At 43.1% G+C, this 21626-nt stretch overlaps 1 protein-coding gene across 3 annotated transcripts in view; it reads right to left on the bottom strand.

Annotated features, from left to right (window-relative positions):
- The window catches only part of CUL1 (cullin 1), a 45793-nt gene extending 26057 nt beyond the window's left edge, over positions 1-19736 (bottom strand). Inside the window, exons 1-3 of one of the 3 annotated variants that reach the window (XM_077916563.1) lie at positions 19604-19700; positions 7407-7487; positions 4733-5026 (exon numbers count right to left, since the gene is read on the bottom strand). In XM_077916563.1, coding sequence (XP_077772689.1) covers positions 4733-4872 — 140 coding nt within the window. In that variant the 5' untranslated portion in view covers positions 4873-5026; positions 7407-7487; positions 19604-19700. Of the gene's footprint in view, positions 1-4732; positions 5027-7406; positions 7488-18656; positions 18882-19603 lie in introns of those variants that run through there. The other 2 variants (XM_028751618.2, XM_028751620.2) reach the window with 2 other exon arrangements.
- Positions 19737-21626: the final 1890 nt, after the last annotated feature.

Raw genomic sequence — 21626 nt, 5'->3', positions numbered from 1 at the left:
TACAGAAGAGCTGAAGTAGGTTCAGGGCAGAGGTGGATGTCCCGATTCATACAACGGCATACTTTTAGAAGGTTTCAATATGGCAGACTTAGATTGGTTGGTTGGGGCATGTTTTCTAACAGCAAGAGAGCTATGGAAATAGGATGTATGGAAAACCTGCCTTACCTTCTTTTTTGGAGAAAGAAATAAAATGAACATCCGTTGAGGATAATTACTTTTGCTTTTAACTACATCAATGATAAGTTACCTTCCAGTTCCGAATCACAAAGACAGTTCTCTACATACTATGGATTTGAACACAGTCTCAGCTTTGTTGACCAACTTTAATTTATCTTAGAAGAAACAATAAATTTACATGTACTGAGAAGAGTCAGTGAATACGTTTACCTAAATAGAAGCCAACAGAACTAACAGAAAACCCCAGGAAAGTAAAACATGGGACAGCAAAACAACATTGCTGAAGGTGGGGGAAAGAACTAGCTGTAACAGCCAATGCCATTTTTACTCTCAATTAAGAGAACATTATATGTCCTCTTTGGATATAGGGTCCTAGTCATACAATACATTTACAACATATTTAAAGCACATGGCTTTCCCCAAAGAATCTTGGAAACTGCAGTTTACATCTGCCAGAACTACAGTTCCCAGCACCCTTAACAAACCACAGTTCCCAGGATTCTACTGAGGCAGGTTACAGTGTGTGTGTGTGTGTGTGTGTGTGTGTGTGTGTGAAGAAAGTAAAATACAAAACCCTCTATCAAGGTTATATCTTTACTCTTAATCCACACAAAGGTAGGTCAAGCCCTCCCAGCTCCCCCTGGGCACTTCCCCCTCTTCCCACAGCCTCCCACCGTGGGAGATCCTCTATACCCTGCCTCTCATGTAGGGCTTTTCATCATCCATCCTTCATGGAACATATAGAGTTAATGAAAAAGAAAAATAATTATAAAGAAATCAGAAGGACTTCCGATTCTCCATCTGTCAGTTTTGAGTTTGAAGATGATTCAAAATTTTCAAAACGCGCACTCCAAAATAACATCTAGCTGTGTTTCAAGATAATATCCAGCTGTTTCTCACTCTGCTAGTCAGTGTTCTCCTAATTTCAGCCCCAGACATCTCAAAATCATTCATTCCTTTTTCCACCCAAAAAGTCCAGAGAGGCTCTTCTTGTTATTATTAAATATCAAACATAATCCTTCTCTGATCCAATAGGAGGAATTTCCTTCCACGGGTTCCAACAAATCTAAACAACATAATAGTCTGTAATTATTTACTTCTTGGGTCATCATTAAATTGAACCCAATTCCATGTATTCCAGCCCCATTGCCTGTTGGCCATTCTTCTCCATCTTAGATAATAAAAGTCACACACGCCCCCATTTTTTTCATTCACAAAGAGTTTGGAGGCTTTTTCTTCTTCACTTCAGCTTGTACACAAGGCCCCCTCTCTCTCTCTCTCAGCTCTGTCTCTGCAATCTCGTTGTTTCTTAGTGTCTCCGATTCCATTCATCTCTTCCAGCATCCCAACAGCATTCTGTGTCTGCTTCAGTCCTGCAGAGAGCTCTATGGGTATTCACTCAGTTTCAACGCCTGCTGTTACCCACCTTGCCTTTGTCTTCTCAAGTTCAGGCAGGCCTAGGTCAAGATCTTTTCCCACAGGTCCTGTGCGTTCTTTAACCCGCTGTTTCTCTGCTGGAAGTGCATTTACCACTCTGCACATCTCTCGAGTTCTATCAGCTGTTCATCTAACATATGAAACCAACAATCGATGAAGCATTCATCAGTATCTTTGCCATACTGGGTGCTGTTCATCTCCCCCTTGGCAGTCTCTGCTTCTAGAAATTTGGGCCTGTCTCTTCAAGCCAGCATTCCAATCCCCACTGATTAGCTGCAGCTTCACTTTTGCAATCATTACCACCCCAACCAGAGAATCACAGTTAATATAAAGATTTTATACCAATTTCTCATCTGTTATCATCTTTTGTAGTCACCAGTAACTAAAATAAGCCTTTGAGTCTGTTCCTTAGCCGGCTGATTAGTACTTTTTCACCCTCCAGCAGTCTGTTTGCTTTCTGCGTGCCAATCAAGTGGCAGATAGAAAATCCAAGTTGTGCTTAATTCCAGTCTTGAAATAATCAAAAGAATGTGGTTTTGCTGACCTGGTGCCCTGAATTATGCCATGTGTGGGCCCAATGAAAGTTCCTCACTCAAGATGTTCTTCCATCCCTGAAAACTTCTTGTCTCTGGTGTGATGAAGTTGATCCCTGACCTCCCTTATTTCAAAATGGAGTTTGGTAACCAAGATTTATACCATGATTACTTTTAAATCACTGCATAACTATTTGTACCAATGGGAGCACCAGCAGTCATCATAGTCCGCCATCATTCCTCCACGTAAGTCCAGAGCCAATGCATGCTCAAGAGATGTGACCTAATTCAGGGGAAGGTGTCGCTGGGACTCAAAAATAAACTTTGTTTCTTCCAAACCCTACCCACGCCACTATGGCAAAGGGCTTAAATATAAATGGAAACAGATGATCAGAGAAAGTTTCAATATACTTTCCCCCAAATATTTGATTCGCTCTTATGGAAAGACGCTGTAATTCTGACAACAGACTGTAGTCATTTGGCATGGAGGACAGGTGAAAAAGTCTAAAAGACCCTTTGATCACACTGAAGTAGTTCTGTAGTTCAAAATCATCGCTATACAACAATCCCACACTACTCAACAATCATTCCTACTGTAACCAACATTAAGCTAATTTTTGCCATGCCTGCCATGTGAACAAAACCACGGATTGAAGGATTAATATGTAAATAACCTGATAAGTGGTTTTCAGTTAGCCAGCTACCCAGTAAGGAAAATACAAAAAGATTAAGCATGTAGGAAATCACCTAGAAGCTGAATAAAAAGTAGCAAGCAAATCAGCCAATCCATTATAACTTTACATGCACCATTCACACAAAAACTGCTCAAGGCATTTTCTATCTAAATGCTAAGATGCTTAAGACAGAAACTGGAAAATGATGGCTGGGAAGTTGCTCCAAAACTGTCAGCTTCTCCCTATCTTCTAGTGTAACCATGTAAATAGAATGTCCAAAATTTACTTCCAAGTAATCTATCAGAATACTGCTCTTATAAAATTTTCTATATTAAATATCCAAATCAATTACTTGTGCAACTGATGTTTACAGTCTTCTGCCATCTGTTCTGCCTCAGCTAATGTCACAAGGACTGGTTTAAAAACAAAACAATCCTAGTATCACAAGGATAGATTCAAAACAACAGAACATGTAATCTATCTGCAGTGTAGCAATGAAGTACACTGCAGCTAAGTCAGAAATTCCAAGGAGTCCTATAAATGTTGATTTGTGCCAAAACGCAGCACATATTGGAACTCCAACTCTGGTTCAAGATGCCGATTATCCTAAATTTAACACTGTCCAATTACAAACTAGATAGAACATTAGTAATATGTACCTGATAATCCTCTAAGGCAGTGTTTCCCAACCTTGGGCCTCCAGCTGTTTTTGAACTACAATTCCCATCATTCCTGACCACTGGTCTTGCTAGCTAGGGATGATGGGAGTTGTAGTCCAAAAACAGCTGGAGGCCCAAGGTTGGGAAACACTGCTCTAAGGACAAAGTCCTATGCACATTATTTACTCAGTGGAACTTGCATCTGAGTAAATATGCATAAAATCAGGCTGTCAAATACGAATTAAGTTTCAACAGATTTTGCCTGCTTATAATAAAAATCCTCAATATCTGCACCAAGAAGTTCAGATTTCAAATATGAATATCCTTTAAGTATTTGACAACTTCTTTTTATCTTTAATCAGCTTTGTTACTATTTGGAATTCTAGTAATAATATTGCAACACAAATAGGGAATTTCAATTCAATATTAAATTTTATTTTAAGGTGTGTGTTTTTTATATTTAGATTGTAAAACTCCGTGAAGCATAGAGCTTTTGCTCTCTGGTAAACACCATTCCTTCTTACATAAAAGTAAAAATGGAGGCGGCTGGTGTAAAATATTTGGATTGCTTACTCACAAAGTTGTCATCAGAGCATTGTCATCTCGCAATGTCATCTCGCAACAACCATTCCTACCTACATGAACTCGGCAGCAACATGGCATAACAAGGACAGAATAATTTAGGATGACATTTATACCAAAGAGGATAACTCTGCTACTTTTAGTTACAGATAGGTAGCCGTGTTGGTCTGCCATAGTCAAAACAAAAAAAATTCCTTCCAGTAGCACCTTAAAGACCAACTAAGTTAGTTCTTGGTATGAGCTTTCGTGTGCATGTATCTGAAGAAGTGTGCATGCACACGAAAGCTCATACCAGGAACTAACTTAGTTGGTCTTTAAGGTGCTACTGGAAGGAATTTTTTTGTCCTGCTACTTTTGTCATTTAACAACTTTTTTTTACAGAATATCAAAAGTGAGCCGAAGACTCTGGTTTTGCCAAACAGCCTCCGAGTCTCTCATTTAAGTTCCTAGGGCAAAAAGTGAACCTAAACACAAACCAGAGGTTCAAGTGAAGTCAAACATCCTTTCTCTCTCTCCACCCAAATACTGAGATCCTGGGCATTCAAGGCCTGATTGGAAAAAACTAATTAAATTGTATCATCATAAGTGAACAACTAAAGTTGCCCATGTAGAATAATTCTACATCAACAGTAAGATTAGTAGTTGATTGTTCAGAAATGTGTTAGGATACGTGTAGAGTTCCATATATCTGGACTTTGCCATACTTTGCCTTGTATAAACTTGCTGAATTCCAGCTCTAAGGTCATCCCATATCTGGTCAAGACCAATTTGTTTAAGTCCATGTGGGTTCTGACTCCGATTTGATGACATTTTGTATCTCCTGTGAAGTCTTTCAGTGCAGGAATGAGAAATCTGGTTATTCCTCCATCAGAGGCAGAAACAAACCAACATTCCAAGTTCTGCCACAGTCGCTCAGAAGAGATGCTCTTTGCAGATGCCGGCTGACACTGACTCACGAGAAACCCTGCAGAGGAAGAGAAAAGATGTTTATTCAATTGTCCACTTAATTTCACCAGTAACTAATATAAAGCTGTAACATATTTGCTATAATACCAAATGGAAAGATGTCCTGGAACATTTGCAAGTATGTCTGGCTATTTTAAAATCGTGTCTCCCCAGTGGTGGTCAGATATTCTTTCCTCAATGTACTAATCACCATATTATCAGTTGAACACAAACCAGTGAAATCAGAATAGCTGGATTTAAATCGCATTAGCTCATCTGATTTGAAACAGTTTGTGAATTACAGCCTACAATTTGTACAACGATACACAATTCCAAGGCATTTTAGTAGCAAGTCAGATGGACTTACTCACGGGCTTACTCTCAATTCACTCAATAATCAAACTGAAAGTAAACATGAATTTGGATAGTAGGGTAAGTGATAAGATTATGGTCTACACAAATATCCCAAGGTATAATCTATCTGTTCATGACTACTTTATAAAGACAAAACAAAAAGGAGAGAGACTCTCAAACTGGCATTACACACACCAATATTTATTCATGCAACTTAAGAGTACTCAAATGGGCAGCATTAAATAACAGTTACTGAGCAGCATGAAGCAAACCAACATTCTGTTTACTAAATTTCTTTGCTTGGCTACCTAGGAATATTTTTTATTAGCTGCAAGCAGCTAAGCAACTGACCATTTTAAAAGCCTAGTTTTATCTATTTCTTTTTTTTAAAAAAAGCTGAAAACAACTCCTGAATGAGAATCATTTAATACTTGGTTATCCTGACCCTCCTCTATTCAGTAGTTTATCACAACTCCAATAAAAAGCAGTTAAAATACCAACTTGCCACCTACTCATTTATGATGGATCCAATTCTAGGGATAGAAGAGGGGCAGGGAGGAGAGACTGGCAGCTATGCTACCTTTAGCCTTCTGCACTGACTCTATTCTAGCGTCCCCCCAACCTTCTTCAGGGGCTACCAAACCCCAAGTGTCCTATTCCACAAGGAGAACTCCAGTTAAGAAACTCTGGATTCAACCCATTATGTAGATTCAGATGGTAATGCAGTAGCACCAAATTATGGAGGCGGCTGGACCCTTGGATGACAGGGCCTCCATACACCCTGCCCTGGCTTGTGTCCCAGAGATGTCACTGTGCTGCTGCTAACACAGCAAACACAACATGGGAGGCAGCAGTTATGAGTTCACAGTCTCTGTGTGAGTGCTCCTGCACCATTTACCGGGAAGTGCTTTCCTTTACAGAAATAGAAGCATTAGAACTGAAAAGAATCACATGATGTGGGCATGAATGGACAGAATGAGACAATGCCCCTCACTGGCAGCTCCACCTATCACAGAAGTTGTGACTTTGCAAACTGAAAGAAAAAGGTTCTTCCCAGTGAGTGGTTAGTGTCTGCAGGACTAGGATCTGTGAGACCAGGGTTCAAATCCCCACTCAGCCATGAAGTTCACTGGATGCTACTGTCCTATTCATGCCTAAACTTGAGCCCCACTGTGCTCTGTGCTATGGCTGGTTGCAACCCTCCAAATAACACAAATTGCAAAAAGAACTGATTAAATTATCTATGCAAAGTTGTTTGCAAATTTATAAAAACAGGTTTTGGCAAACTACCAACTCTATTTAAGTAAAAGAGGATTGGTTTTTAGTTTTCCTAGAATGAAACTGCAGTCACATTTCTCCTAGACTACTTTTTCACTTGATTTTTTATTTTAAAAGAACTTTTCTTTTGTGCACAGCATTTATTCCATCTTCAGCTAAATCCCCCATCTTGTCTTCAATTGTGTTGTAATAGTGTAAAAATAAACGCGCCGAGACAAAGTATTTTTCGCCCTATAGGACGCACTTTTCCCCCTCCAAAAATGAAGGGGAAATGTGTGTGCGTGCTATGGGGTGAATGCAGGCTTTCGCTGAAGCCTTGAGAGCGACCCCTCTCGCTCTCCAGGCTTCAGAAAGCTATCCGCAAGCCTTGGGAGCCCGGCGGGAGTTCCCGCCGAGCTCGCAAGCCTTTCGGGCAGATGTCCGCAAAGCTCGCAAGGCTTGCGGATAGCAGCCTGTTCTGGGGGCTGGGGTCAGGGGAAGCTCGGCGGCTGGGGGGGGGGGATAACGAGGTGCACCGTATGGGCCAGTGCGCCTTATGGGGCGAAAAATATGGTACTGTCGTGGCGACTGAAAGCTAGGTTTCATATGCCATTTGGCTCCTAGCTTTTATATCTCAGTTTCTAACACTTGCAACGCTAGAACTCCTGGGCATCCACAGACATTAGAACAATTGGCTAAATCCTATGAGACTAAAAAGCCAGTGGCTATCTTTTATAGATACTTGTTATCAGTGCTATTTTTATGAGAAAAGAGGTGCAGGAACTCACCATGAATAGCTCCCTCTTTCTCTTAGAATGGCACTTGCACCCACCATAGAGGTGCCAGAACTGAGTTCCGGCGAGTTCTCCCTGAAAAAAAGCCCTGCTTGGTATCAACAATTCAATTTGATATGCAGACTCGGAGAAACAAATGAAATAAAGAATTGGAGGCTTCTATATGGGTGAATGTTATAGTTTCAGTAGCAAAGTTGTCAATTGATTTTAAATTGTATCTTATACAACAGAAAAGATTTAGAGTTTATTGGACTTCATAACATTTGTACAGAAAGGAACTAAGACAACATGCTGTTAGAGATGAAATAAGGATAATGCTTCTTTGAAACATATGCAACATCTAATCCAGGCTTCCTGAAACTCAGCCCTCCAGATGTTTTGAGACTACAATTCCCATCATCCCTGACCACTGGTCCTCCTACCTAGGGATCATGGGAGTTGTAGGCCAAAAACATCTGGAGGGCCGAGTTTGAGGAAGCCTGATCTAATCCTTATGAAGTTTGCGGAGAAAGTACTATATTGTATAAATATAGTATACTATCACAGGATAATAATATTCTAAAGTATTTACCTACTATATGGAATTTGACAACTTGTCAATGTAAATGGATTCTCTGCACCCTCACTATGGCTAAAAGACTGATATTGATCCAAATCTATGGCCCTCATTAATCAATGGAGAGAAGATATATGACAACTCTTGAAACATTCAAACACTTGTGCTTGAATCCTATTTGCGAGTTTCCCTGCAAGCATCTATCTGGCTGGCTACTGTGAGACCAAGCAGCTGACCCATTCCTGCAGGCTCTTCTTATGGACTTAGCGCCTTTCCCACTCTACAGCGAAACACAACACCACCTGGCCAATGGATTGGAGTATCATTATCCTGGACGCTAATTCCAGCCGAATTTTCTGACTACCACCACTTATGTAGCCATGCACAAGATGGCAGCATCAGCAGACATAAAGGGATCCTATGGTTTGCATTAATACTAACTTTAAAAATTAAAAAAGCAACAACAGCCCAATGAGGACGGAGAACACTTAGTAGCCACAGAATGCTGCCTGTTGGGAGGGGAAGAAGAGCTGGGGGGAATAGAATGGCTGTGTCAGATTGATAACCCATAATCAACAGCATTGGTACACCTATAATCAACAGCTTAAACTATGCTCATGATCAATGGTTTTCATTAGGGCTGCACAATATCTGTTTTTCAACATCACTATATATTCCCAGCTAAACACAGTGATGTACTGATATATCACGATGTCCGAAATAAGGATAGAGCTATGCAGAGGCTAACAGCAGGGCTGGGAGATGTCTGGTTTTCAACTTCGTGATAGAAGCCAGCTAACAATGTGATATACTGATATATCATGTCTAAAATAAGGATGGAGCCAGGTAGAGGCATTGGCTGGCTTCAAATTTTCCCCCACATCATGAATTTTGCATTCTCTCTCTCTCTTTCTCTCTTTCACACACTGATTCAGAATATATTTCCAGGTCAAAAATTATGAAAACAGTATCACAATATACCAGTGTGAAAGCAATGATTCTTCAACATTAACTTCGTTGGACTGGTCATGTTGTTCAGAATCCTATGTCCCCACTGTGGAAGGATGTGTGAAGATCCAGTGTGACTGTCTGGAGGCAGTTGGAGGATGGATGGCGGCTAACAGATTGAGGTTGAATCCTGACAAGACATGAGTACTCTTGGGGGGACCGCTAGGGGCGCATTGGAAGATGGCCGACAATACCATCTCTCCGGCCCACACGAGGTAATTAAGAGGCTGATATGGGAGTATGCAGCCTCCCTTGTTGCCCCAAGGAAATGGGGAACACTGCCTTGCCTGCTATGGCCATAAATCACCCCCGGATTCGAAAGAAGGGGGTGAGGGCACTAGGCACAAAGCCCTTGTGTGGGTCCGGCTCTCCCGGACGCTGTCTCTGATCGCGCACTGGCTGCAGCAGCTCGAAATAAACAATTAGAAAGAAGCAAATGCACATACTTCAAGTGAAGATCGGGAGTAAAGACTGCTAATTAAAGGGATCTCTGTGAAGTGGAAGCGACGGGCTGGATTTAACAATAAATCAAGAAGAAGATTCATCAAAGGATCGGTATGTAGCGGAACCGAAAAGGGGGGGGGCTTTTATTTTTTTTGTCTTATGTGAGTACCTAACAACAACCCCCCCAAGAAGGAAAGAATCGTTGTAATTACTGATCACAAGCAGGAGGATTAAAGAACTGTGTGGAAATAAATTACTAATCAAAGACATGGCTGGTGGGAAGATCGGGAAGGAATGAAAGTCCTTTGTGACGCAGCAATAAAAAGAGATTTGTTACGGCAGGCCTGCCTACAGGAGGACGAGGGGGAGGAGGACCATGGCTTGTTACTATATCAGAATGTGAGTTGGACCTGGCAGGGCCCCCTGAGAAAATTGATGAGAGACTGGCAGGCCTGTGGAAATCAACGGACAGACTGTGGGAATGTTTTGCACGGAGGTGCGGTAATGGTGTCTGTCTATCTTGATATGGCTCTTGGAGGAGTGCAAAATCCACACAGGATATAACAACGTTTGTTTTCAACCCGCTTGTGGAGACTATCAGAGATCACAAAGAAAGGAATATATGATAACAACAAGAAGATGAGGAAAACAACAAAGAGAAGGTACATCAAAGCAGCAGCAAGAGAGATGTTTGGATCCCTTTCGGAGCACGAAGTATGGGTACCCCCAACAAAAATTTAAAAATTTGGCTGTGTAATTTGGAACTAATGTGATTTGGAATTAATGTGATTTGATTGGCCTGTTAATAAAAAATATTTTTAAAAAAGACATGAGTACTCTTTTGGGGGGACAGGGAGATGTGGAAGACTCCCTGATCCTAAATGGGGTAACTGTGCCCCTGAAGGACCACATGTGCAGCCTGGGAGTCATTTTGGACTCACAGCTGTCCATGGAGGTGAAGGTCAATTCTCTGTCCAGGGCAGCTGTCTACCAGCTCCTTCTGGTATGCAGGCTGAGAATCTAGCTGCCCGTGGACTATCTCGCTAGAGTGGTGCATGCTCTGGTAATCTCCCGCTTGGACTATTGCAATGCACTCTACATGGAGCTACTACCTTTGAAGGTGACCCGGAAACTACAACTAATCCAGAATGCGGCAGCTAGACTGGTGACTGGGAGTGGCTGTCGAGACCACATAACAATGGTCCTGAAAGACCTACATTGGCTCCCAGTAAGTTTCTGTTCACAATTGGAAGTGGTGGTGCTGACCTTTAAAGCCCTAAAAGGCCTCGGCCCAGTATACCTGAAGGAGCGTCTCCACCCCCATCGTTCTGCCCAGATACCGAGGTCCAGCTACGAGGGCCTTCCTTAGCGGTTTCCTCACTATAAAATGTGAGGTTACAGGGAACCGCGCAGAGGGCCTTCTCGGTAGTGGTGCCTGCCCTGTGGAACGCCCTCCCATCAGATGTCAAGAAAATAAATAACAATCTGACTTTCAGAAAATATCTGAAGGCAGCCCTGTTTAGGGAAGTTTTTAATGTTTGATGTTTTATTGTATTTTTAATATTTTGTTGGAAGCTGCCCAGAGTGGCTGGGAAAACCCAACCAGATGGGTGGGGTATAAACAAACAAACAAATTATTATTATTATTGACTCACTGTTAAACCCGTGTTTATGGAAGACAATCTTATTTGGCTACGAGTGATTGCCAAAGAAGAAAATGATAGACTTCAAACCGGTTTTGAACAATATGACACCCAGCCCTAGTTTTCATTTCTGGTAAGTTGCAACCTCCATATTGATCATTTAGCACTGGTTCCGTCAGCTTTGCAACTTTAGAGCGGTTTGAGCTTCTGCGCATGCGCAAGCAGCAAACCCGGAAGTAACCCGTTCCGGTACTTCTGGATTTGCCACGGACATTCGCTGGAATGGACGCTAGACAGGGTGGATGTTCGCAGAGGTATTACAGTATTTAGTAGCACCAGGCAGGTAACTGTGTTCAGTGCTGTAGGCCTAAGCCTGTGGACCTCCCTCCCAACAGAGGGAAGCAAACTCCTTGTTTAACTTCTAGTGGATGACAAAGACTTCCTTATTCCAGAAGGCATTTTAGGGTAGCAGTCAGGTTTCTGCTTGATTTTTGGTGTTTTCTTTGTCTTATCCTCCATATGTTTTATTTTAATGCACTCTACTTAGAAATGCTATCTTTTAAGCAGTATATAGATGCTTTAAATAAATAAGACCTATTGGGTTTCTATGTAGTTAGAATCATAGAATCATAGAATTGTAGTTAGAATCATAGAATTGTTTGAAGGGATCCTGAGGGTCATCTAGTCCAATCCCTTGCAATACAAGAATCAAGAGCATTTGTAGCCAGCCATCAGAACAAGGTAGAAATGTCTTATTTCTGCAAAATACAAAATCTTGTTGCCCTTGCTAGATATTTAAAAAACAAGAAACACAATGACATTAAGCGTAACATAGGTAGAGACACCTTTCTGAGACAAAAGTAAGCCTCTTGGATCTTGTAAAAGCTTGTTTCCCTTAAAAGGCCTTGTAACTTTGGGGAGTTAGCCTAAACCCAAACAAATGTCACACACAGCTCAGGGTCCTTCCTGGTCCTGGAGGTATCCATGCATGCTAGTTAATATCTTTTGATACACAGCTTCTATTTTATGTAACAGAGAGCTTGCTATTCTAATTAAAGTGTTACAAAAATTTGTCTTCTTGACTGGGTAACCAGTCACTCTCTCTTAAGACGTTAAAATTTCAGCCTGATGTGGAAATTCAGTGGTGTGGGAAAATAACTGTTGATTTGAATTTTATAATTTATTTAGCCCATTAGGCACACTGTCATAGAGTGAAGTTCAAAATTCAAATTAGCAAGCCAACCAAGAGTAACAGAAGAGTGGTTATCAGATTTTCAGTTAACAAATCAGTAAACCACCACCACCCTCTATTTTGTTTTTTAAAAGCTATAAATACAGAGTTAGAACCCCCCACCATAGGTCACATGTAGATAGATAGATAATTTTTGCTGCATTTGTATTTGTATTTGCTGTATTTGTATTTGCTGTATTTCTTATTTGTTTATAAGTTTTAGCAAAATATAAAGCAGAATTAATATTTCTATTATTAGTTCAACAGAACACAGAGCTCAGAGCTCATATAGTTAGAATGGAAGCTGGAAGAACAGGCAGAAATTTTCTCAAGATGAAAAATTATGTAAAAACAGTGCCCCAAATTGTTCACAGATCAGAATAACCAATAGGTTTCTGATTCTGAATACCACAAGTGTGCAATGACACTTCACCAAAGGCTAGGTGAGAGATAAGACATTACCAATTAAATGCCACAGTTAAACACTTACTGGATACAGATACAGTGGTGCCTCGCAAGACGAAATTAATCTGTTCCGCAAGTCTCTTCGTCTTGCGGTTTTTTCATCTTGCGAAGCACGGCTATTAGCGGCTTAGCGGCTTTAAGAAAAAGGAAACAAACTCGCAAGAACTCGCAAGACGTTTCGTCTTGCGAAGCAAGCCCATAGGGAAATTTGTCTTGCGGAACAACTAAAAAAATGGAAAACCCTTTCGTCTAGCGAGTTTTTCGTCTTGCGAGGCATTCATCTTGCGGGGCACCACTGTATAGGAAGGAAGAGCTCTCCTGAATAAACCCTCCACTAAATTCCATGAACATATATTAAACCTATCACAAAAACACTTGTAAACTGCATTTCAGAGGAGTGATTATCTACTACTATCATAACCAAGTTATACCTGCATTCAATGCTGTTGTTTTAAAAATGTTAAGCTACATAGATATTACTCCTATTTAATTTATTTGTATTTCTTTCTACTTCTTTCGTCTTCTGGGATGTTTGAGACCAGCATTAAACATTAGAATATTAACAAGGGAGATGAAGTACAGTACACTCAAAATTGACACACCTTTAACTTGTGCACATTCAGCTTTATGTGCTTGGAGGAATTCAAACAAAAATTAAAGAAATCCAAGAAACAAAACCTTGGCATTCCACCCGCCATTGTACCTAACGTGTTTTGACTATATGCGATTTTGGCTTTAGGCACTATCCCTAGAACATGTACATTAGGAAGAATAAACATACACTTCAAACCCTTGTTTAGAAAATACAGATTAAAATATCCTATGTGCTTGATGCCTATGTAAGGCAACTGTGGCTTAGACTGGAATGCAAGACTCCAGAACCAAACTTAATATACAGAAGACAATCAGAATTCAATTTTAGGGTACCCTTCTCTAGGCTTGACTGATATTTCTTTTAAGGGGCACCAGTTATGTGATCTCAGACTCTTGGTTATGGATTCAGAAAGTCATTTAAGACAACTGAGTGCTGTGTGTTTTTCTTTTTCCTGCCCCCAAAGCAGGTGGGGAACAACACTAGAAGCAGAGCAATACTTCTCTGATTTCAGAACTGCATGTACAAGCTCACATGATACTGTGTAGAACAGTATGAATACCATGGCCATGTATATTAAGCCTAACATGCAATCTAATGCCTTTTGAACACAGCAGGCTATGCAGTTAAGTTAGAGAAGTGGTCATATCTATATTGCTTCCTACTTTCTACAGAAAGGATCTCTCTATTATTTATAATATTTGATGCTTACTACATTTTTTTCTCAGTGCAGCCTGCTTTTTAAAAAAAAAGAAGAAGAGAGAACATATAATTTCACATTTTAAATGCACCAGAAAATTACAGAACATTATTAACCAACAGTGTTCATCCTGGAATAATATAAAGAGGACATTCTTCATTACATTAATGGGGGAGGGAGCTAATAGTGTCCTGATAATTAGCTCCCTCCCCCATTGCCCCCGAGAGGGGGCAATGACAATAAAGATATTATTATTATTATTATTATTATTATTATTATTATTATTATTAGGAGATTTGCTGCTCAGTTGACACCCCACCAATACAGTGGTACCTCAGGTTAATAACTTAATTTGTTCTGGAGGTCCATTCTTAACCTGAAACTGTTCTTAACCTGAGATACTTTAACTAATGGGGCCTCCCACTGCCGCTGCACCGCCACCACACGATTTCTGTTCTCACCCTGAAGCAAAGTTCTTAACCCAGGGTACTATTTCTGGGTTAGCAGAGCCCGTAACCTGAAGGGTATGTAACCCGAGGTACCACTGTACACTGTTCTGTTCACCAACCAGATTAGGTTCCAGTCTCACCTTTTCCCACATTTTCACACTTCATAAGGGTATATGGGCTACCCAGAACAAGAGAGTATTTGCAAAGGAAGACAGAACACATTTTATGCAAAGGGGGTTCAATGAAGAGTCAGAGTCTAAGTGTCTCTGACAATATGCACACTGGTTTGAATCATAGAATTGTAGTTGGGAGGGATCCCAAGGACCATCCAGTCAAACCTCCTGCAAAGGAATAATCTCCACACACAGTCCCTGTCCAATTTGAAGCTGAACACAGATCGCCCATTGTCAGTTTGCCTCCGTTATATGCATACAAGTCTATCCTGCACACACATACTAGACAGTAAGTCCTCTGAGACATACTTCTCAGGAAACATGCATAATTTTGTGCTGTTAATTTTTGAACCAATTTTAGCATTGGGCTCACACTTGGGGTTTATCAGCTTGTACAAGAGGAGCAGCCTAAGATCGCTTTACCATTCAAGTTGTTTGACATAAAGAGGGGGTTTTGAACAATGACATCGATGGGCGTGCATGTGACTTTTAACATCAATGAACAGAATTACAAAACTTCCACTAGTAGTAATAGAATGACTGATTTAGAAGGCAAATCCCCATTTGTGCATACTCTATTTGCACATATGTGCAGCACTGGGATCCCAGAAATGGGGGGGGGGGGCATGCTGGAAAGTCCTCCTGGCTTGCAAGGAGACCCTCCCCAGAGCTTGAAGAGCTCTCTCCTCGTGAGCCACCAGGACTCTCCAGGGTGCTCCCCATTATACATGATTTCACGTACGCACGCAGGGGCCCGGAACAGAAGCCCCATGTAAATGCAGTCTCACTCCTTAGTAAACATGGTTAAGAATGCGCTTAGTCAGGTACCAGCCTATGTAAAAAATCACTTGACTGAAAAAATCCTACAGCAGTTCATCTGCAAAAATTATGTGAAACCACAAAATATGTTATAGGTACATAATTTCAGGACTGATTTGGTATTTACAGGGGTTTATGATAGGTAACATTGCTATCTAAATTTGAGGGGGCCCCCCTTTGCACATGAGAGTTGGCCCAAATGGCCCTGCTACATCACCTCCATTTGCCCTGCAGCCAATTAGTATAGAGCAGGGGCCGGCAATTTTTTTTAGCAGCAGCCGGTCCACTGTCCCTCAGACCTTGTGGTGGGCCAGAGAATAAGCACCGGGGGGGGGGGGGAGCTGGAAGAAGAGGCAAGGGGGGCAAGTAGTCCTCCTCCCCACTCCCCAGCCCCAGTGCTTACCTTCCCAGGGGCTGCCGCTGCCGCCGCCACCACCGCTGCTTCTGCTTCTCGTGGGTAGGCAGAGCGAGCTCATCCGCTCCACTCTCTGGCCCACAGGAGCACCAGAGTAGTGACAGAGGCAGCAGCGGAGGGAAGATGAGTGGCACAAAAGGGCTGGCTCCAGATAGGGGGTTCTTAAAATGGCGCTCAGCTCAGCCCAGCTCCCTTCCTCCTCTAGGCAGGGCAGGGAGAATCCAGGAAGGAGGGAGGAGGTGCCGCCGCAGTGGGGGGGGGTGGAATGCCACGGGGGGGGGGGGAGATGGCGCAGCCCGAACGAACAGAATCCCCACGCCGATCCACGGACAGTCCGTGGGCCGGATCCTGAAGGCAATTGGGCCTGATCCGGCCCGCAGCCCTTAGTTTGCTGGCCCCTGGTATAGAGCAACCCCTTTTATTTAAGAAAAGCTCATTTTTTAAAAAGTACAGTCAAACCTTGGCTCCCAAACACTTCCATTTTGGAACGTTTCAGCTCCCAAATGCCGAAAACCCAGAAGTAAATGTTCTGGTTTTCGAACGTTTTTTGGAAGCCGAATGCAGCTTCCGCTTAAGTGCAGGAAGCTCCTGCAACCAATCAGAAGCCGTGCCTCAGTTGTCAAACATTTCATAAGCCAAACTGGCTTCCAGAACGAATTACATTCAAGAACCGAGGTTTGTCTTTATTTACAATAACTGCAGGTGCTCTCTCAGAAGATGGAATATATTTTCTATTGACCATTTATACTGCACCACAGTCAAAGCTTGTGTCTTCTTCAGTGCAATTACTTTATTAAACACACATCCATGTAAATTTGATCAATCTATTACAGCTCATATAATTTAAGCAATATTTATTTAAATAGGTAATCAACCCAATTCAGATCCAAAAGAGGTTGAAGAGTTTGGATTTGATCTCCTGCTTTATCACTACCCGAAGGAGTCTCAAAGCGGCTAACATTCTCCTTTCCCTTCCTCTCCCACAACAAATACTCTGTGAGGTGAGTGGGGCTGAGAGACTTCAGAGAAGTGTGATTGGCCCAAGGTCACCCAGCAGCTGCATGTGGAGGAGCGGAGACACGAACTCGGTTCCCCAGATTACGAGACTACCGCTCTTAACCACTACACCACACTGGCTCTTGTAAACCAGTAACATATGTTTTTAAAGCTGAAACAGATGGAATATCCACCATGCTTCAGAAACAAAAATGGAAACTTTAAAAAAGTAAAATGAAATAAAGAAACCAAGAGAGGAGAAGATGCACAAGAACTGGTAAGATCAAAAGGAGTCATGGTAATAGAGCCAGTAGCCTATGCTGCACTGTTATACACAAGAAAGCATTAAAGTACTTCAATATTGGTGTCTTATTTCTTATTTGCATATAGTTTTGTAAAAGAGGAACTCATCTGAATACAGAAAACATGTGTAGCAGAGCAATTAAAAAAACCCTTTCCAGCTACTGTTTTGTGTTCAACTGTTTTGTGTTTTTAAGTCTCCTTCTGAACACATATACCATGACTCAGACCCACAGGCCCTATTTGACAGTGTATTCAGAGAGTATTATTACATCTCACATAAGGGTTCTCCCAATTATTACAATGTGAGTATTTGCAAAATTATGCTAACACTTGATCCACTGTAGAAAAAGGAGCAATTATTTAATTCACAAATAAAAAAGAATAGCTTATAAACAAGTCATCTAACATGCCTCAGAGCAAGTTTTGAGCAAAGCAATATAGGAATTGATTATAAAGTACCCCAAGAACAAGTGTCTGTAATAAAGAGGTATTTATGAAGAAAAATAGCACACATTTCATTATATATACATGTTTCCCCTGGTGGTTCTACTGAGATACTCTTCCATGAGAATATAATTTATTTACAGTCCACCAACCACAAAGCTACACTTCTACACCCAACTTAAGATGCTGATGAGTCATTTTATGTTGTACTTTTTTTAGGTAAATCACGTCTCTATCACAATACCATTTTGCCAATAAATTTCAAATGCAGTGAACAAGAAGAACATTTTGGAGGTGGCAGTTAATACTACCCCAGTTCATGCTTTTATGCAAGTGACATCCCTAATCAAGCTTGCAATTAGATTTCACTCAATTTGTCTGATCAGGAAATAGTTCCACAATCCCACTAACCTACTTAGGAGTATGCACTTCCTTGTTTTCTCCTGCTGAAGAACAGAATGTCAGGTCTTAGGTTTTTCCAAAATGCACTAGCGTCCCCCCCCCCTCGCCCAGAAGTGCAAACTAGAGACTGAATGATACCCTTATCATCGCAAGTTACATGCAAATGTTTTACCACAGTAACAAACCATACTAAGTTTGGCTGTTTACAATTTAGTTTAATCAGTGTCATTTACATAATTCCCTCACTTATCCATTTTGTCTTTGCACAACCCTGTGATGTAGGTTAGGCTGGGTAAAAAAAAAACAAACCCCTCCCAAAGCCTCATACTTTTGTTTCCCCATACTACAGAAATCAATGTGCTATAATCAATCTTGTAATCGCTAACAAACCATGACATTTTCCCATGCTACCTATTCAGATAGGGTACATATAACATGTATACTGGCTAATTTTGTTTCACTATTGAAATACGGCAAATTTCAGGGGTTTGTATGAAAGACTTTAAACGGGAACTCCACTAGGAGCTACGAAAGTGCGGTTTTATTAAAAAAAAACACATACATAATCCAAAAATAGCACAGTACAGTATAGGTTTTTCCTCACCAGTCTCTCAGCCCGTACTCTTGATTAAGGTGTCTGGCTGATGAGCTTTCAAACATCAATATTCTCTCTCAAAATACAGCTACGTATTAGGACAGTTAGAGCAGGGATTCAATGGAATGAATTATTAGCAAATTTAAGAGGAATTGCGCGTCTGGCAGAGATGCGCTTGCTTCCTTAGGGAAACGAAATCTAAGCAGTCGCGTTTCCTTCCTGTCCACCACAAAGCGACTGCCAAGCGGAGGGAGCGCGCCTAAGGAACGTGCGGGCAGACGGAGCGACGCGGCGGGTTTCGAGGGGGAAAGGGATCTCTGGGCGAGGGAGCGAGGCGGAGCAGCCGCCCTAAACAGGGCGAAGGGGATCCCCAGGCGGGCGCAGCTGAGCCTCGGAGGAGTCCCTGCGGAGAGACATGGGGTCCCCGAGGGGATCCCCAGGGAGGGCTTTCCACGGGAGCCACGGCGAGGCGAGGGAGAGGCCGGGCCCCGACGGCGCCCGAGGGAGGCCAAGGCAGCGCCGACCGAAGCCCTTCCGTTCTCCGCGAGGACACGGGACCAACGAGCGAGGGAAGCTCCGGGGGCGCCGCCGGGGGACAGCAACGGAGCCCCGGGGAAGTCGGGGCGGGCGGAGGGGGGCGGGAGGCTCCCGCGAGGCCTCCCTCGCAGGCGCTGGGAGGAGATGCCGGTGCGCGGCCGCCCTCGCGGCCCCCCTGCGCCGCCGGACTCCCGAGGAGGAGGAGGAGGAGGAGGAGCGGCCCGGCCAACCCCCGCCCTCCCCTCGGCGAAGCCCGCGCGCGCCCCGGCCTCCCTCCCTCTCGGGCTGCGCCACAGCCCCGGCCAGGCCCGCGCCCCCGCCGCCGCCTCCGGGCCTCTCCTCCCGGCCGGGCCCCGCGCCTCCCGCTCCCGGCCGGACTCCCGCCTCGGCCCCGCAGGCGACGGGCCCCGCCGACTCACCGGCCCCATGGCGCGCGCCTCGCAGACTCCGTCAGGCAGGCAGGGCCCGGCGGCCTCGTCTCCACACAGGCCAAGGCAGCCCGCCTCTTCCGCTTCCGGGTCGGGCGCCGCCGAGGAGTCGCGTCACCGGAGCGTCACCTTGCGTCATGGCCCCGCCGGGCGGCCTGCCGGCTCTGCGCGCCCGAGGCCCGGAGGGAGGCCGGGAGGGGCCAAGGCAGGGCGGGCGCCGGAGGATGCTGGGAGTTGGAGTCCTCAGGGCCAAGGCGAAGGTGCAGCTGCGGCGCTTTAGGCTGACCTGCTGCTGCCCTGCATCCCAGAACCTCGGCCTGAAAATGCAGGCGGCGTCATCTTCATCCTCTTCGTATGCCGCCTTTCCACAGGGAAAAGTGCTCCAGGCCTCAAGAGCTGCCCCATTGCAACTACAAGAGAGATGGGCAATAAATAGAACACAAAGTACACAAGACAATTTCCATGTACAGTGGTACCTCGGGTTACAGACGCTTCAGGTTACAAACTCCGCTAACCCAGAAATAGTGCTTCAGGTTAAGAACTTTGCTTCAGGATGAGAACAGAAATCGTGCTCTGGCGGCGTGGCAGCAGCAGGAGGCCCCATTAGCTAAAGTGGTGCTTCAGGTTAAGAACAGTTTCAGGTTAAGAACGGACCTCTGGAATGAATTAAGTACTTACCGTAACCTGAGGTACCTCTGTAATCATAATGAGACCTAAAAATAAAGGCACACAGAACAACCACCACCCAAGGAAACACGGAGCAAGGCCACAGCCCAGCAGGCCCGTCTGTCCGCCTGCCCACCACTCCAGGCCTCGCCCTCCCCACTCTGGGCAGCTTCCAACAGGATATTAAAAACACAATAAAACATCCAACATTAAAAACTTCCCTAAGCAGAGCTGCCTTCAGATGTCTTCTAAAAGTCAGATAGTTGTTGTGGGAGGGCGTTCCACCGGGTGCTTTTTTTATGCTTTACTGGTTTCCAAATATAAAAAAACATTACAAAACAAAAAAAGACCAAATCAAACAATATATAGTAATCAACACAAGGCATTCCAAAAGCAAACTAAAGACGATTTACACTTCTTGCATACCAAAATTGAGTTCACCCTTCGCTTGATCTAATATGACTTCCGATCCCCCCACTGTGGTTCCAAGGTTTCCTTTCGCTGCACACTAGGCTTTATTTCCAGCTCTGCTTCCCGCCAGCCACTGGAGGACATTGCCAGCTACTCTTGGCACAACAAAAGAGAAGAGGCAGGAACAGAAGCCAACTTGTACCTGGATAGGTTCCTTCACCTAGAAGATGTTCCAGTGTCATTACCTGGACCAGTGGAAGCTGAGGGGATTGAGGCAGGAAGCGAGAACAGTATTGCAACAACAGGGGAAAGCAGATACTGTATAAAGAACAAGGAATAGCTACAGCCCTATTGTTATGCTTGCTAATAGTATTTTAACTCATTTTGCAGTTGGGAGCTCTGACCAGGGAGACTTCCACCATGAAGCCCAACTGGTCAGGTGGTACCCTGTGCGGAAAATTTCTTGTCACTCCCCCCCCCCTTGATATATATTTATTTTTGTCTGCAAAAATGGTTTTACATTATTTCATATTTTCTTACAAAGGAATGTGAATTCTGAGCCTCTGATAACAAGTAGGCGACTATGGACAGATACTTAAATCTACAGGATGGATTGTGTTTTGGTTTGTGCTATTTTATTTATATTTATTGCTTATTTAGTTAATAAAATTTATTTTAAAAAACCTGCAAAGTGGTTTACCAAAACAAAAAAACACCACAGCAGTAAAATCAAGAAAAATTAACAATCTTACTTTAAAACATACAAAGGTAAAAAATTAAGATAAAAATTACTTCAACTTCCTAAGCATCTAGGTATGCTTGCCTAAAGAAGAAAAGAGTCTAGGAAAGTCACGTGCTTTGCTGAAATTTCAGCCTTCACGACATAGGAAAATGGCCAAGTAAACAGCTATTTTTGTGGAAGAGGGTCAAGATATTA

The sequence above is a fragment of the Podarcis muralis genome, chromosome 12 (assembly GCF_964188315.1).
Source record: "Podarcis muralis chromosome 12, rPodMur119.hap1.1, whole genome shotgun sequence".
Lineage (NCBI taxonomy): Eukaryota > Metazoa > Chordata > Lepidosauria > Squamata > Lacertidae > Podarcis > Podarcis muralis.
This window is presented reverse-complemented; position numbering and strand designations above follow the sequence as displayed.